At 37.2% G+C, this 18,071-nt stretch overlaps 1 protein-coding gene across 4 annotated transcripts in view; it reads right to left on the bottom strand.

Annotated features, from left to right (window-relative positions):
- ADAMTSL1 (ADAMTS like 1) overlaps positions 1-18,071 on the bottom strand; it is an 873,193-nt gene that overhangs the window by 330,495 nt on the left and 524,627 nt on the right. For all 4 annotated transcript variants that reach the window (XM_049116156.1, XM_049116157.1, XM_049116158.1 and 1 more), the window contains one exon: positions 17,264-17,391. In XM_049116156.1, the coding sequence (XP_048972113.1) occupies positions 17,264-17,391 (128 nt within the window). The remainder of the gene's footprint in view (positions 1-17,263; positions 17,392-18,071) is intronic.

Below are 18,071 nucleotides of genomic sequence, written 5' to 3'. Positions count from 1 at the left end.
CAGGTCCCCAGGACCACACCCTGGGCCAAAGGTAGGCACCAAACCACTGAGCCATCCAGGGATCCCATAACATCAATTTTTACCTCAAAATTCTTCTCATCTCCTCCTAAGCCAACAGATTCTTCTGGGGCTATAACCAGACTCATCCTTGGTGTCAGGAAAGTGTTTCAGGAAAGTGTGGTAACCATGTGTTTAAGACTCCAGGATTCTTGGGGCACCTGGGTGGCTCAGTAGTTGAGCATCCACCTTAGGCTCAGGTCGATCCCGGGGTCCCAGGATGGAGTCCTGCATCAAGCTCCCGGCAGGGAGCCTGCTTTTCTCTCTGCTTATGTCTCTGCCTCTCTCTCTCTGTGTCTCTCATGAATAAATAAATAAAATCTTAAAAAAAAAAAGACTCCAGGATTCTTAAATACTGCTCAAGAGTGCTGCTCAGTATGAACCAACCAGGTTATTCTATTTCTTGGAATACATCCTGGTTTTCAATTATGGACACATGGGCAAAGAACTTTAAAATACTACCATTCCTCTGTTCATCTCTCTCTTTTTAGTTATCCAGAAGGAAACCAGAAGCTCTTCACAAGAGGACAGGTATAAAACCACATTGCAGTTGAAGCTGACAGAAGGACTCTGGGGTCCTTCAGACTGTGGATCCTAAAAGGAGCATAGTTGAGACAAGACAAGAAGACTTACAGCTGGAACCAAGGCTCTGGGTAGTATTGGTGCGGGTTTTCCTCCCTTACTTCAATTTGAGCCTCGCAGTATTCACTGGAACTCTCTTGCAGGAGGATGTCCCCAAGGAGCCATTTAAAGCACTTCTACATTTCTGGGATTTTTTTTTTTTTTTAACAAAGTCCTCAAGAGGAATAACAAATTCTGAAAACACTTGAGAAGACCAAGTGCAAATGCACCATTGGGCTGCTTTTCATTTTCCACAGACACATTACTGTAAGAGGAAACAACACTTGATACCAATCAACTTAGCTATTAAAAAGGAAGTTACGTGAACCTCTGGACCCTGTGTGTAAAGCTATCCTCAGATGCTCACTGTCCTCATCCATGGGTCAAACCAGATGATAAAAACTAAGGTTTAGAACGTGGAGTCTATGCATCACAGATGGTTAGTGGTGATCTTGCCTTACAGGGTGTAGAAAAAGGAGTTAGGGGTCATGCCACTGTGGTGGGTTTCCTAAGTCCTGTGTTCTCTTCTTTCCTTTAGCTCTGTTTCACTTGTTTGTTTAAAAAAAGTAATTCTTTAATGCCCTGCATTTTATGTTTATAATATTCATTTATTTAAAAAGATTTTATTTATTTATTCATGAGAGACACACAGAGAGAGGCAGAGACATAGGCAGAGGGAGAAGCAGGCTCCATGCAGGGAGCTGGATGCAGGACTCAATCCCCAGACCCTGGGATTACGCCCTGAGCCAAAGGCAGAGGCTCAACCACTGAGCCACCCAGGCATCCCTATAATAATTATTTAATTCTAATTTAGAATATCTTTCATGAGAATAAAAATGAGCCTTGTTCATGTGGAAATTTTATTTGTGTGGTGCTTAGTCTCAGCAAGAGGAGCAAGTTCAGCACCACCCCTTCTTCAAAACGTATCTACATAAAAACAGAGTAGAATGGTAGCTATCAGGTACTGTGTGTGTGTGTGTGTGTGTGTAGGAATTAGGGAGATGCAGTTTACAAACTTGCAACTAGTAGATAGATAAGTCCTGGAAATCTAATGCACAGTATAGTGATTTAAAAAATACTGTATCATAAGCTTCAAAGTTTCTAAGAGGGATCTTAATTGTTCCAACCATAGAAATGAAATGATTATGTGACATATTAGAGATGTTAGCTAATAAAGAACTAGTAATCATACTGCAATATATAGATGCATCAAATTAACATGTTGTATGCTTTAAAATTTTTATGATATACCTGATATGGAGTTAATATTCAAGATACATAAAGAATTTATACAACAACACCAAAAAAATAAAGGAAAAAGAAAAAAAATCTCACTAAAACATAAGCAGAGAACCCAAATAGCATTTTTCTAAAGAATACATACAGATGGCCCACAGACACATGAAAAGATGCTCAACATTATTAATCATCAGAAAAATGCAAATCAAAACCACCATGAGATATAACCTCATAACCATCAGAATGGCTAAAATAAAAAAGATAAGAAATAACAAGTACTGGTGAGGATGTGGAGAAAAAAGAACTCTTGGGAACATAAATTGGTGTAGCAACTATAGAAAAGAGCAGGAAGTTTCCTCACAAAATTAAAAATAGAAATACCATAAGATCCAATAATTCCACCGCTGGGCATTTACTCAAAGAAAAGGAAAACACCAATTTGAAAAGATATAGGCATCCCTGTGTTTATTGCAGCACTATTTACAATAGCCAAGATACGGAAGCATCCTAAGTATCCACTGATTAGTGAATGGATAAAGAAGATGTGGCATATATATGCAAGGGAATATTATGCAGTCATCACAGAGGATGAAATCTTGCCATTTCGAACAACATGGATGGACCTAGAAGGTATTATGTTAAGAAAAATAAGTCATACCGACAAAGGCAAATACCATATGATTTCACTCATATGTGGAATCTAAAAAACAAAACAAATGAATAAATAGTAGAATCAGACCGATAAATACAGAGAATGAGCTGATGATTGCAAAGGGAAGGGGCTAAGAGATGAGAAAAATGGGAATAAAAACCAACAAATCAACACATCGCATACCTTAAACCTGTACAATGTTATATGTCAGTTATATCTCAATAAAAACCTATCTACAGATAACCATGTTTCTATTATATATTCATTATATACTCCAATTCTGAACAATTGGAGATGTTCTAGTATGCATCGCCAGTGAGTGCTGTATTAATGTTAATAGATTTCAAATAATTTTTTTTTTTTTTTTTTGTGAAAGAGTGAGAAAGAGTGAGAGCAGGGGAGGGGCAAAGAGAGGGGAAGAAAATCTCAAGCTCTGACTCAGGGCTTGATCTCAGGACCCTAAGATCATGACCTGAGCCAAAATCAAGAGTCAAACAATTAACTCTACCCACCTGCAACAGCCATGAGCTCCCAGACCACCACCTAGCTCAAGTAATAAGAAACTTGCTCACTAAATTCTTCATAACAAGTAATGTTTACAGTGCCTGGGTGGCAGTCGTTAAGCAGCTGCCTTTGGCTCAGATCACGATCTCAGGGTCCTGGGATCGAACCCCACATCAGGCTTCCCACTCAGCAGGGAGCCTGCTTTTCCCTCTCCCTCTGCTTCCCCTCCCCTCATGAGCTCTCTCTCTTTATCTCTCTCTCAAATAAATAAATAAAACCTTAAAAAATCAAACAAGTAATACTTAATCTGGTGATACTTGCCAATGAGAAACCAACCTTAAACATTAAAAGGTGTTGGGATGCCTGGGTGGCTCAGTGGTTGAGCATCTACCTTTGGCTCAGGGCAAGATCCTGGGGTCCTGGGATCGAGTCCCACATCTGGCACCCCACAGGAAGCCTGCTTCTCCTTCTGCCTATGTCTCTGCCTCTCTCTGTGTGTCTCTCATGAATAAATAAATAATAAAAACTTTTAAAAAGTTAAAAGATGTCTTTGAAAAAAAAAATAAAAGGTGTCTTTGACCTTTGCAGCAGACAATGTTTTTCCTCTTTGAGGTTAAATCTCCTTCCTTAGACAAAGCCACCAAAATTCTGGAAATAATGCATCTGCAACACATAGAGCCAGCAAGGAAAAGTACCCTTGAAACATGGGAGAGATAGGTCTTTGGTGCTATGGGACTTTCAAAGGCATGCATAAAAAATATCTCTTCTTTTCAGCATTGAGTTGCAAGGTTCCCTAATCTCATGCAGAATGGCCTATTCATTTGGCACTGCCTCTTGTGCATGTGATACATCACGTGGCTCGAACAGATTAGTGCTAAGGGAGAGATTTATTTTTTTTTCTGAGTAGATAGATATACAAGCCAAACTATTATGACAACTTGATAAATGTAGCTTTTGAAAATGCTCTCTGTCGTAATAATACAACAAACAACAAGAAGGCATGCTGCCAGGCATCATCCATCAGTAGGTGAGCTGGCTGGGAATAGACACAGCCCTGGTGTCACACTAGCTCTTCTCAATCTGCCAGAGGCTCTAATGTGGCCTAAGAAGCCAAAAGAATAGTTGGCCTGAAAGCTGAATTTTCTAAGCAATTTTAAACAGAATAGGGGGTAACAGAGGCCCAAATTTTAAAATGGTGCTATAAATGGAGGCCTTGACTTAAAAGTGTTTCTTTGGCATAGGTAACATATTTTTGTAACCTTAGTTTTATAATTCAACACCTCTGCTCTCTACTAATCTCTCATTATAAAAACATTGTGAATGCTGTGCCAGCTTAGAGACCCTGGTTTATGAATATAGAGAGGGGTTACTAAAACTTCATGTAGAGAACAAATTCAGTATGAATGGAAATGATGGAGGTTTGGAGAAAACATTCTGAGAAGACATCCCCTATGTTTGCTTGATCTTCTCTCTACCTTATGAAATTAAGGAAATCTTCATTGACTTTTACAGATTCTCTAGCAGCAGCTAAGAGGCTACAGAATTGTTAAATTAAAATGTAGACTCACATGAGGATATTATACACTGAATTTTGGAGAGTTTCAAGTTGGTTTATTTGTTATTATGAGTGTTTGGGATGTTCTAAATTACAGCTAGAAAAATCTCTGCCAATTTTTTTCCAAACAAGTATGATTTTACATATCTCTGCCTGTTCTTCAAAGACAGACATGCTACAACAAAGCATGAGTTTTCACAAATATGGGCTGAGGTTATGAAAATGAGGAGTACACTCATGCAATCAAAAAAGAAAAAAGCAAGAACAATGACAGTGTAAACCATAATGATCATGCCTAACTTCTAATGAAGCCAGAAACTGCTCCAAGCACGCTGTTCAGAAAATCTAATGAGAAAATGTACAATAAGCAGTCTAACAGTGAAAATGAGCCCCTGTGCAGGGTTTCTGGCTAAGAAGCTTTTGTATAATGCTTTCAGATTTATAGTCATTTAACACATTTATTGAGCCTCTAATCTGAACCAGTACTATGCAAGGTACTGTGGAAAACAAAAATGATGACCTGACTCTTTTGAAGTTATAATTTAGTTGGAAAAAAATACATATGAGTCCACCTAAAACACACAACAGTATACTTCATAGTCAATAGCTAGTGGGTATGATCTGGATACTAAATCCAAAAGGAGCTGGACAAAGGGACAAGCTGGTGAGAGAGAAGGCACCATATTAGGTGCAATGTCCGATATGGGCCATGTGTGTCCCAAGAGTGTGATGCGAGAAGGGGTTACTCAAGAAGGAGCCTACAGTAGGTTCTTGGCCTTAATATTCTATTCAGTAAATTTATCCAACCCTGAACTGGATAGGTACCTACTCTGTGCAAGGCAGGAAGATATAAAGAAAAGAAAGATAAAACCAGTGCCCATAAGCTGATAGTATAGAGGAAGACAGTACTGTCCACATAAACACAACACATGCCAGTTTATGTAATGGTAATTCAAAGTGGTGTGAACAAAAAGGACTTATAAGTATAGCAAAGTGAGACTAAGGGACACTGCTGAGGATGCAACTTTAAAGCACATCAAGAATTTTGTTAGCTGGGCCTGGGCATGGAGGGGCATTGGAGGTAAGTGGCTCATTAGAAGAAGAGGTGGAGAGACTAAAAGCAGTGTGGTCAGCATTTTAAAGGACCAGGACATCCTGCCATTGTCCAGGACCATTTTTCACTTAAAAAAAACCCCATATTTTTGGTTTTTTTAATTTACTCTTCTCCCCCGCACCCTAGATTTTGATCTCTGAACCCCAGTGCCTAGCAAAGTGCTTGGTGTTTGGGTTATACTCCACAAGCATTTCTTGAGAAAAAAAAAAAGAAGGAAGGAGGGAGGGAGAGAGGGAGGGAGGGAGGGAGGGAGGAGGAAGGAAGGAAGGGCAAGTGGGAAGAGAGATGACAGAGAACAGAAGGAAATGCTGTCAGGGGAATTTCAGGCCATGAAGAACTGTTGACTGAGTATTTGCTCTAGGTTTTGAATCTTGAAACCTGATTAGAATCTTTCTACAATAAAATGAAGATGAAAAGTGTAAAATGAAACAAAATAGTTACCAGAGGAAAGAAACTCTGGCTTTTTTCCCCCCAGACTGTTTATTTTCACATATTTACTAAGTTGTATTTGTCACTGCGATGTATTTGCTCCCTCTGGAAGATGGTGGGGTGCAGGGCAGGGGGCTTGCTGCCTTTGGCTCGAGATTCACTAGCAGGAAGGACACGCACTTTATTATACATACACACATGCCATAAGCTTTGCAAATGATCTTACATTTGCTCAGTAGCCAAAAGAGGCGAAGAATGAGAATAAAAACAAATGTGTTTTAGCAACATCAAGTCCAACTTTTCCATCTTCCCCATGAGGAAAATGTATATTATGAAACTCTAGGACTCTCACAACCTCACCCGATACAACCCTGGAGCTGGGAATTTATGAATTATTTTGGCTAGAGACAAAAGTTCTTCAATCCGCCCATATCACCCAGATGTCCATTGCAAGATGGGGGCCTGGAGAATAACAACATTTTTCTTTAAAACCATTCATATTAAGAGCAGCTTTTGTTCCTCTTCCTATCTGGCAGCAAAATGGGTTTTGACTGCATATGTGGAGGAGAAAATCTCTCTGTCTCAGGCTCACACATTCAATTTTAGAGTTGAAGGACATCTTAGACATTTGTTGGATATAAATACTTATTGAACAGCTATTCTGTTCCAGGCACTATCCACTTGACATCATGGATGAACAAACGAAACCCCAGAAAAACTACAAACCCAATCCAGTGTCACATAGCTAGAACATAGTGGCGCTAAGACTCAAAATTATTAGTTTGATAAAAACATAAAGGAGATAGTCTACAAAATAGGTTAAAGGTTCTCAGGGAGGTGGTGAAACACACTATTATGAGAGCCAGGCTCCCAAGCAGTGCCTCTCTCTCACTAGGAAGGGATCTCAATCTTGACCAGTGAGTCCTACCCCAAAACCTAGAGGTAGGATTGGCTGTACAGCTACTTAAGGTTGGCATATGTAGTTATGGGTTGCAGCTAATGATCCCACATGAATATGTGTTACTTAGTATTATATACTTATTCTTTCTGTCTCCAGGTAAAGCATCCTTCCCCCAATGTATGCAATTCTGATGACTCTTATCTTTAGCTCGTCATATCTGGTGTCCCTTTAATTTCTATCAATCTCTCTCTCTCTCCCTTTATCCTTCCTCCCCTTGCCCCTTCCTTCCTGCCAATCCCTTCTGCCCCATTGGTTGAAACTAAACAAAACAGGGTTAGATAAACTCCTCTTTTCTACTGCACAAATTGGGCCCAAGCAGAGATAACAGAACTCAAGTACTCTTAGGGAGCATATTCAGGGTAATGACAGATGCTGATTTGAAGGTAGAAAGTTAAACTCTACTCTATGGATAAGAAATTTCATGAACTGAAGGGAGGTGGATCCCAGAGAATTTGCAAAAAATACTCCAGTCACTGGGCATTAACTTAGTCATTTACTAACAACCTGGAGGCATAAAGGGTCATACTTGTAAGCTTAATAATGGAATGGAAGGCAAGTTGAGAACTTACTTAGTCTATTTGCCAATTTGGGCAGGTTGACCTTGATGAATACTAGACAACTGTGTAACTATTCAGAAAAGGTATTCCCTTGGCTTGCAGAAGGGCAGGAACAATCACTACTTCTATGTCCTGATACGCTGGTGCCCAAGACTTTCCTCCCATGCTACCAATTGGATCATTTCATAGAAACTTGAGTGAGGAATGGAAACAAATACAAATTTATCAGAAAATCCTTCCTCTTCAATAGAGTAGCAGTTTTAACACTGGATATACATTAAAATTATTTGGAGAGCTTTAAAATATTTTATTGTGATTAGGGCTCCACCCCAGAGATTTGAATTTAATTGGTTTTCAGCAGGGCCTAGATTTTTTTTTTTTTTTTTTTTTTTTAAGATTTCCCAGTGATTCTAAAGTACAGCTAGGGTTAACACCATCGCCACATATGTATTACCTATTTACAGAACTGGGTGAAATTCTCTTCTTAAAATATTTCGCAATTACAATCAGCAGAAACTCAAATAGAAACTTAATAATTTGGTAAATCCCCCAAAGCAGGTGCTGAACCTTTGGGCCTTTTATCCTGAGTTATACCTAGTAACTTGCCTATACAGGGTAGATGTTCAGTAAATATTTATTAGCTGCATGAATGAAAATTGAGAAGATTCACTCTCAGACGGTTTTACATTTTTAAGAATTTACCCATTTCTTCTGGGTTATCCAATTTGTTGGTATGTAATTGTTCATGATAGTCCCTTATGGTCTTCTAACTTATGAGGCATCCACTGTAATGCCTTCTCTTTCATTTCTGATTTTATTTGCATCTTCTCTCTTTTTTTCCCCTTAGTCTAGCCAAAAGTTTGTTGGTTTTGCTTATCACTTCAAAAAAAAACCCAACTCTTAGTTTAGTTGAATTTTTCTAAGCTCTATTTGTTTTTTGTTTTGTTTTGTTTTTAAAGATTTTATTTATTCATGAGAGACACACAGAGAGAGAGAGAGAGAGCGAGAGAGGCAGAGACATAGGCAGAGAGAGAAGCAGGCTCCATGCAGGGAGCCCAATGTGGGACTTGATTCCGGGTCTCCAGGATCACACCCTGGGCCGAAGGCAGGTGCTCAAACCGCTGAGCTACCCAGGCGTCCCTCTAAGCTCTATTTGATTCATTCTGATCTCATCTTTATTATTTCCTTTTTTCTGATAATTGTGGACTTAGTTTGTTCTTCTTTTTCTAGTTCAGCCCAATAAGAAATCAGAAGATTGAATCAAAAATCAAATATTTCCCAACAAAGAAAAGCCAGGACCTAATGGTTTCACCAGTGAATTCTACTAAACATTAAAAAATGATAATACCAATTCTTCTTAAACTTTTCCAAAAAATAGAAGGGGAAACACTTCCAAACTAATCTTATGAAACCAGTATCTCTCTGATACCAAAGCCAGACAAGTATACTGCAAGAAAAGAAAACTATAGGCCAATATCCCTAATGAACATGGTTGCAAAAATCATGAATACAATTCTAGTCACCTGAATTCAATAGCACATTGCAAGGTTTATACACCATGACCAAGTAGGGCTTATCTGTGGGATGTAAGGGTGGTATAACATATATAAATCAGTCAAAGTCATACACCGCCTTAACAGAATGAAATGTAAAAATCATGGTCATCTCAGCAGATGCAGGGAAAAGTTGACAAAATTCAATATCTGCTCATGATAAAAAAAATAAAACCTCTAAAAATAGGTGTAAAAAGAACTTACCTCAACACAATGAAGGTCGTATTTGAACAACCCACAGCTAACATCAAAATAATGGGAAAAAACTGAAAGCTTTTCCTCTAAAATTCAATATACACAAGAATGCCCATTTTAACCACTTCTATTTAATGTAGAGCCAAAAGTCCTAGTTACAGCAATTAGATATGAAATAAGAGGCATCCAAGTCGGAAAAGAAGAAATAAAATATTCTCTGCAGATTACATGGTCATATATGTAGAAAAACTTAAAGATTCAGCAACAACAAAAAACTACGATAAATAATAAATTCAATAAAGCTTCAGGATACAAAGTCAACATAAAAAGTAACAGCATTTCTACACCTTAAGAACAAACTACCAGAAGAGGAAATTAAGAAAATCCCATTTACAACACCATCAAAGAGAATAAAGTGCTTAGAAATAAACTTATCCAATTAGGTGAAAGACTTATACCCTGAAAACTATAAAACAATGATGAAAGAAATTAAAGGCATATATAAATGGAAAGATAACCCATGTTCACAGATTGGAAGAATGTCCGTGATACTCAAAGTGATCAATAGAGTCAATACACTTCCTATCAAAATTCCAATGGCATTATTTACAGAAATAGAGAAACAAAGCTATAATTCATATGGAATTTCAAAAGACCCCAAATAGCCAAAGAAATCCCTAGAGAGAATAAAAAAGTTAGAGGTATCACACTTCCTGATTTCAAACTATATTTCATAAATACAGACATTTAGACCAATGGAGCAAAACAAAGAGCTCAGGGACACCTGGGTGGCTCAGTGATTAAGCGTCCGACGTTGGCTCAGGTTATGATCCTGGAGTCTTGGGATTGAGTCTCACTTCAGGCTCCCTTCATGGAGCCTGCTTCTCTCTCTTCCTATGTCTCTGCCTCTCTCTCTCTCTCTCTGTCTCTCATGAATAAATAAAATCTTTAAAAAAACAAAACAAAACACAAAGAGCTCAGAAGTATATTCACACATATATGGTCAACTAATTTTTGACAAGGGTGCCAAGAACTCACAATGGGGAAAAGATAATCTCTTCAATAGATGATGTTAGGAAAATTGGATATCCACATTTACAAGAATGAAATTGGACACTTATTCTCACAGGAATACAAAAATCAACTCAAAATGGATGAAATACTTAAAAGTAAGACTTGGAACTGTAAAATTGCTAGAAGAAAATAGGAAAAAAGCTTCTTGACATTGGTGTTGGCAATGACTTTTGTCATGACACCAAAACCACATGCAGCAAAAACTAAGGTAAGTGGGACTAGATGAAACTAAAAAGCTTATATACAGCAAAGGAAACAATCAACAACGTTAAAAGGCAATCTACATAATGGGAGAAAATATTTGCAAACTATATACCTGATAAAGGGTTAATATCCAAAATATAAACTCTCACAATCAATTGTTAAAAACCAAATTATCTAACTAAAACTCGGCAAAGAAATTGAACAGACATTTCTCAAAAGAAGATATACAATGGCCAACTGGCACATAAAAAGGTGCTCAACATCACTAATCATCAGGGAACTGCAAATCGAAACCACAGTGAGATATGAGCTCATACCTGTTAGAATGACTATTATCAAAAAGACAAAAGTAACAAGTATTGGTGAGATGTGAAGAAAAGGGAAACTTTGCACATTGTTGATAGGAAGCAAATTGGTAAATTGGTAAAACTATTATGGAAGAATATGGAGATTCCTCAAAAAATAAAAAATACAAACTCTATAGGACACCTGGGTGGCTCAGTGGTTAAGCGTCTGCCTTCAGCTCAGGGCGTGGTCCCGGACTTCCCAGGATCAAGTCCCACATGGGCTCTCTTGGAGGAGCTTGTTTCTCCCTCTGCCTATGTCTCTGCCTCTCTCTCGGAGTCTCTCATCAATAAATAAATAAAATCTTTAAAAAAAAATACAACCACTATATGATTCAGCAATTGCACTTCTAAGTTTATGTATCAAAAGGAAATGAAATCTGGATCTTGAAAAGACAGCCGCACCCATTTTCACTGCAGCATTATTCATAATCACCAAGACATGGGAACAATCTAAATGTCCACTGACAGAGGAATAAGTGGTATACACATGCAATGGAATATTATTTAGTCTTAATAAAGAAGGAAGTTCTGCCATTTGTGACACCATGGAAGAATCTGGAGGATATTATGCTAAGTGAAATAAGCCAGACACAGAAAGACAAACACTGCATGATCTCACTTATAAGTGGAATCTAAAATAGTGAAACTCATAAAAGCAGAGCCTAAGTATAATGGTATTTTACCAGGAGCAGAGGAGAGGGAGAAATGAGGAAGTGTTGGTCAAAGAGTACAAAGTTTCTGTTATGGAAGATGAGTGACTTTGGGAGATTTAATGTATGCATGGTGCTAACAGTTAACAGTTTAGACTGTATTGTATACTTGAAAGTTGAAAGAAGATACCTCTTAAATTTTCTCAGCATATACATGCACATACAGTAATCTATATATTATATAGGTGTGATAGATAAGTTATTTAGCTTCCTTGTGGTGATCTTTTCACAATGTATAAATACATTGAAACATTAAGTTATATACCTTAAATATATGTTCTTTTTATGTCAATGGTATCTTAATAGTTTAAAAAAAAGAAAATTGAAGAGAAATAAAAACTTCCACGGGCTATTGAACTAGCCAAATAAAGAATTTTTAAATAAACAGAAAAAAGACAGCCAAGAGTTACAAATTCCCAATATGGCTAGTAAAGGTTGTGGACATCAAACATAATTGCCAACCATTTTTTATTCTAACAAACAGGTTTATGGGGTAACATAGGCCATAAATTGGTTCCAAACATTCAGTCTTTGGACTTAGTGTATTCTCCTGAAAGGAGATCAGATCTTAGAGAGGGGGGAAAAGCATCCCTCTAAAGATATATGATCTGGATGATTAGAAGTCCTGGTAATACACTGAGATTAGGCTTTAACCTGGAAAGTAAAAGGAAGGCAACCACAAACTCTTAAACATCTGAAGTGTGAAATCTTCCCTAACACAATGAAAAGAGCATCTCATATGAATGACAGAGTAATCAGATCCATTCTGAACTTGTATATCTTTCCTTTAAACAAAAACTCAAGCATTTCCAATGAAAACAAGGCTGATAACATATAACACTAGATGAATAACAGATAAATCTTGCTTTAGGGCTCATTTTAGCTGAAAGTTCTAAAACCTCTTAAAACAAGTACTGTGAACCTTAATTGGATGTTATGATAGAGATGAAATGATTTTAAAAGAAAAAAAATATTTCAGAAGCCAAATCTTAATGTTAAAATTTTTCTTTTGGTATTTATTATTTTATGGTGTAGAAGTTACTTGCTAACTAAAGTTTATATTACTGTAAGTATCAATATTTTTATGGGAGAAAAATTATGTTTGCAATTAAAAATTCTGAGGAGCAGCCCGGGTCGCTCAGCAGTTTAGCACCGCCTTCAGCCCAGGATGTGATCCTGGAGACCCGGGATCGAGTCCCGCGTCGGGCTCCCTGCATGGAGCCTGCTTCTCCCTCTGCCTGTGTCTCTGCCTCTCTCTCTCTCTCTGTGTCTTCATGAATAAATAAATAAAATCTTAAAAAAAAAAATTCTGAGGAGTTAACTTACTTTCCCTTAGCACAATTATGAAATGACAAGTTTGAATGATCTTCCCCATTACTGTGAGATAAGACTCCTTGAGGATGTTTATTTTAATTTTTCCATATTTATATTGACAACATTTTGGCAGCCACATCCCTTTGGAATAATATCATAATCTTCCTTTTTTTAGATACCTCCACAGTGTGATGATATCATAATCTTCTTTTTTTTAGGTACTTCCACAGTGTGATGATTTTTTTTCTTACTCATCTAATAATTTTATTCAGCTCCAAAAATTATATTCAACTAAAAAAATTCAATGCAAAATTTATTAACTCTAAAAAATGCTTTCATCCTTTATAAGCAAGCCATTTTTTTGCTATTTGGATATATATAAATTTGACAAGCCCTTCATTTAATCAGTTGAAATTTAACAAAATATTCTTACTCTTAATATATTAATCTATTAATCCATACTATTTGTTAGTCTGGAGATTAATTTGGCATTTCAGAATGTAAAAAATGTCATAAAAGACCTTTAAGTCTTCTTCAGGCACCAATATAAAGGTTGACACTGCACGTAAGAGCGTCCAGCTATCTGACTCATTGCCATTTCAAATGAACTGCCATTTACCCCTTTGACCTTGGTCTTGGCACAGACGTAGTACAGTGGTACATATGATGTTACACACAGTATTCTTAAGTGCTTTATGCATCTGGAATTCCTTATGGGAAAACTTAAATTAACTGGCTGAAGACAAAGCTAGAGCTCTCAGAGACAGATCTTTAGTATCAAATTTAAAAACTATATGCTTAAGTAATTTAGGCTGAAGAAGGATAGTTTCCACTAAACAAGCCACACTACTAGATCAGTCAGAAAAATGCATTTGTTAAAAATGTTATTTCAGAGTATTTAGTGGGGGAAAGTGAAGAAGTAGAGAAAAGCAGCAGCTTCTCAAGGTAGTTGGTACACTGTTTAATTCACTGAAAATAAAGAACCGTCATAAAGTACAAGTACATATATTCTATTTTCTAATTAGGAAAAAAAAACCCAAACCAGACATTTTGATGCAAAAGTGAAAGCAGAATTAGTGATGTAAGATTAGCGAGAGTCATATATATTCAACTGGGTGTTGAATGTAAGTGATAAATCACTAAATTCTATTCCTGAAACTAATATTACACTACATGTTAACTAACTAGAATTTAAATAAAAATTTGGGGAGAAAAAAAGTTGCATTATCAGAGTTATTCAATGAAACTTAAGTAATCTTATGGAAATTAGTAAAGGTTGTAGAAAGAAAGTTTATATGGTGCCTTCTCTTATTGGTCAAACCAGGGTTGCAAGTAAAGGCAATTATCAATACTCCAATATCAGAGATTGGGGAAATTAAGCCTACCTTATTTTCTGTGAGCCGAGAAAAAGGATAGGGGAAAAGCCAAAGAAAAGATTCTGCTCAGTATCTCCCTGGGTCAAGGCTTTTTCTCCAGCATCAAACACCACCAGTGAGAAGAATGAAGGATTTTATATTTAATGCTTGTCCATATTTTCACTCTGCTTTCCCTCCACTGATTTTTATTTTCCTGAACTCTTCAAAAGATCACTCAGAGAAGATGTTCTCAAACTCAGAAAGTTAACCAAGCCTCTTCACAAGCTCCCCATCCATCACAGAACATAATTAATTCCAGACGTTGAGCAGTTGTCCTTTATTCCATAACATCTGAGTATTTTAACTGCTTTTATAGTTCTATCATATTTGGAATAGAATAATTATTAGCTGATAGACTTAAAAATATCAGAGCTAAAAGAGACCTGTGAGAACATATCACCAGGCTGGAAAATTGGTCTGGCAAATTAATTCAACAGGTGGATAGGATTTATTTGGGCTGAATTTGAATGCTTACCAGTAGACTATAACATGTATTCTACAGGGCCTCTAAGGACATATATATTCATAACCTCTGATCTTTCTCAAGGGTATAAGGTGATCAAATTAAATTTGAATGTCTAAATGTAGAATGGAGATGAAAGAAAATCCATTAAGCTGATTAGCTATTCAAAATGAATATGAAGGCCACAGATGACCATCCACAGAAGGCTGCTGGTCTGCCCTCCCCTCATTGTTTTAGCTTCCTATCCAGCCTAGTATGAGTTTACTTAATATATATATTTTTTCAATATTTGAAAGTCAAATGAAGACATACAGCCTATATGTTTACATTTTTATAATTTACATTTTACTTTTCCAATGCCTTGTGAGTAGATGACAACTGAAATCCTCAATAGTATCTCAATAAAATGCTAACAATTAGAGTATCAATTTACTAGGTGAAAAAGAAGTAATTGTGAATTTCACATAACATCAATATTTGATGCTTTGCTGAATGATAAAATTCTACCTTTTGTTGCACATCAGTCTCTTATTCAGTACAAGAGTCACAATGTGGCATTCACATCAGAGAGCCAGTATGAAAGTTCTCCATACACTCCTTACCAGTTTTGTGAGACACATGTTCTGGATCAACCCTATAGAATATTCAAACATGGCCATTTGAAAAAACTGCATAATAGGAACATTTCAAATTTGTACATTTTGGCTTTGCTGATGTATGTTTGTTATCAGTTATATCTCATGGCACTATCACCATGTAGCATCATGCAGTGCAGATGTAGGAAGTTTCTGATATTTAAGACTAAGAAAAGAGGTGAATCATAAAAGTAAAAGGTCTGTTTTTTCCTAATCAGCTCAGAGATCTGGCTTGATATGAAGCAGGCCTCCAAAGATGACAAACATGCTAGTGGATGCAATCCAATAGCTCCATCTTCTGAGTAGACCCAAACACCAGTGTGGTTAAACAGCAAAATTGATCTGGTTTCTTACAGGATATGCCCTTTGGCCAGGTTTCCCAGGGTACATCATTTCCACTGGGATCTGCCTGGAACCAAAATGGTCTCCAGTTATCAGTGGATTCAGTAAAGGAAGACCTGTCAGATCATGTGCAGGCCTGGATGACACAGAAAGGAATGAGACTCGAACTTTGAATTCAAGAAATTTTTACTCATTAGAGTATGTTAACATTTTTCTGAACCTACATCTTACTACTTTCCACTCTTCATGAAAAATCTAGAAGAATCAGCAGATATATGTATGTTTTTTCCTTCTTCAGTTTCATGTTTTATAATATACGGCAATTTTAATCAAACCTCTTATTTGTCATATATAATACTTTTCAACATCAAATAAAATTCTTTCATTAAAAAATATTACTATTGTGCTTTGTATTTTATAGTTTGGAGAAAAATCTAGTCATAGACCACACAGCTCAAGATACAGTTTTGAATTATTATTCTTCCAAGTACAATGCCTCAGGCCTTTACTTTCAGCTTAGCAACCATTAGCCACTATCCACCTTCACCACTGCTCTCACTCCCATGCCCAATTCCCACAGCAGTTTCTGTTTTTCCAAATCTCCTCATATGCAAAATTCATCATTCACTGAACTGAATAACCTTAGGGAACTTCCACCCATTATGACATCAAAACACCAAACCCACATATCAGTCATTTGCAAAGTGCTTGATAGCAATGGAATCCAACATAAACTCATATGGTGTTAATGTTAAAATGGTTGCTGGTTTTGCCAGTATAATTAAGGCGATTCAATAAGCATAATGTATCATAAAGCTTTAATACATGAGGTCCATTTCTAATTACAAATCCTCTTTCTGGTTCTAACATGACCACAGAGGGACGTCTGGGTGGCTCAGGGGTTAAGCGTCTGCCTTCGGCTCAGGTTGTGATCCTGGGGTCCCAGGATCAAGTCTCATGTCAGACTCCCTGCATGGAGTCTGCTTCTCTCTCTGCCTCTGTCTCTGCCTCTCTCTCTCTCTCTCTCAATTTGTATCTCTCAGGAATAAATAAATAATATCTTTTAAAAAATTAAAAAAAATAACATGACAACAGATAAAATTTGCTTGGTAAATGAGATAAATTCTATATTGCTTAGTACATAGAAGTATATTAATAACTGAGCTATAGATGCATAGATTTAATTCCTGGTAACTTCCTTTCATCTGGATTTATGTGCCACCAAATGCTCTGCATACTCCCAACCACAAAAGTATGCACTGAACCTGTTACTGCTGGGTCTTACAAACTCCCCACTCATCCTAGGGGGGTGCAGGACTTACTTGCTGCTGAGGCAGCGTCTCAAGGAGTAGGAGGCTCCTCCCCCGCAGGTGCGTGAGCACTCACTCCATGGGCCCCACGCATCCCACAGGCCATCCCGGTCCTCTTCAGAGCGTGCTGTCCTGGAGCTCTGTGAGAAAAAAAGGATGGTCAGTATCATGTCCCCAGTGACCCGTGAAATGTGTCCTAAAGTGTGGGTGTTCTGTATGTCTATATATGGTAGCCTTGCTGGAGATGAAAACACTAAGCAGATTCTTTCCAATTTAATAATGTGTGTATGTTTGCAGAGAGGACTATTTGATTTTAAGTTTAAGGACCTAGGGTCATGCCTGAAAGGGACAGAGATTGCATAATGGAGCAACTAAAACAGGGAGCAAGAAATAAGAATCTGGGTAAGGGGTAGATACATCGAAGCCACATTTTGCACTGAAGTCACAATTTTGCCCAAGGAGCATAAGTCTACTCATCTACTACTGCTTCGTGAAAACAGAGAAACTGCTCTCAGAGATGTTTCTGCTCTGAGAAGCTTGAAATGTGTTTATCAGCTTAACCTTCCAAAATTTAACAACTCATACAACTGACACATTTTTTTTTAAGGGAGGAACATCATTTCCAGATTTCAGACTTGTTAATTAGAATAACTACATGAAGTAACCTCAGTAATGCAGGGACTGCCTCTTGACACTCATAGATTTGCTTGTTACTGACAGGCTTCCTAGTGAAATCTGCACCTACTATATAGAAAACTGTTTATGTACCCATCTCCATGTTAAGCCTTACTTTTCTCATAAGAGGCAAAGATAAAATTTG

The sequence above is a fragment of the Canis lupus genome, chromosome 11 (genome assembly GCF_003254725.2).
Source record: "Canis lupus dingo isolate Sandy chromosome 11, ASM325472v2, whole genome shotgun sequence".
NCBI classification, from domain to species: domain Eukaryota; kingdom Metazoa; phylum Chordata; class Mammalia; order Carnivora; family Canidae; genus Canis; species Canis lupus.
Note: the sequence above shows the minus strand (reverse complement) of the source record. Positions and strands in the feature narration are given on the sequence as shown.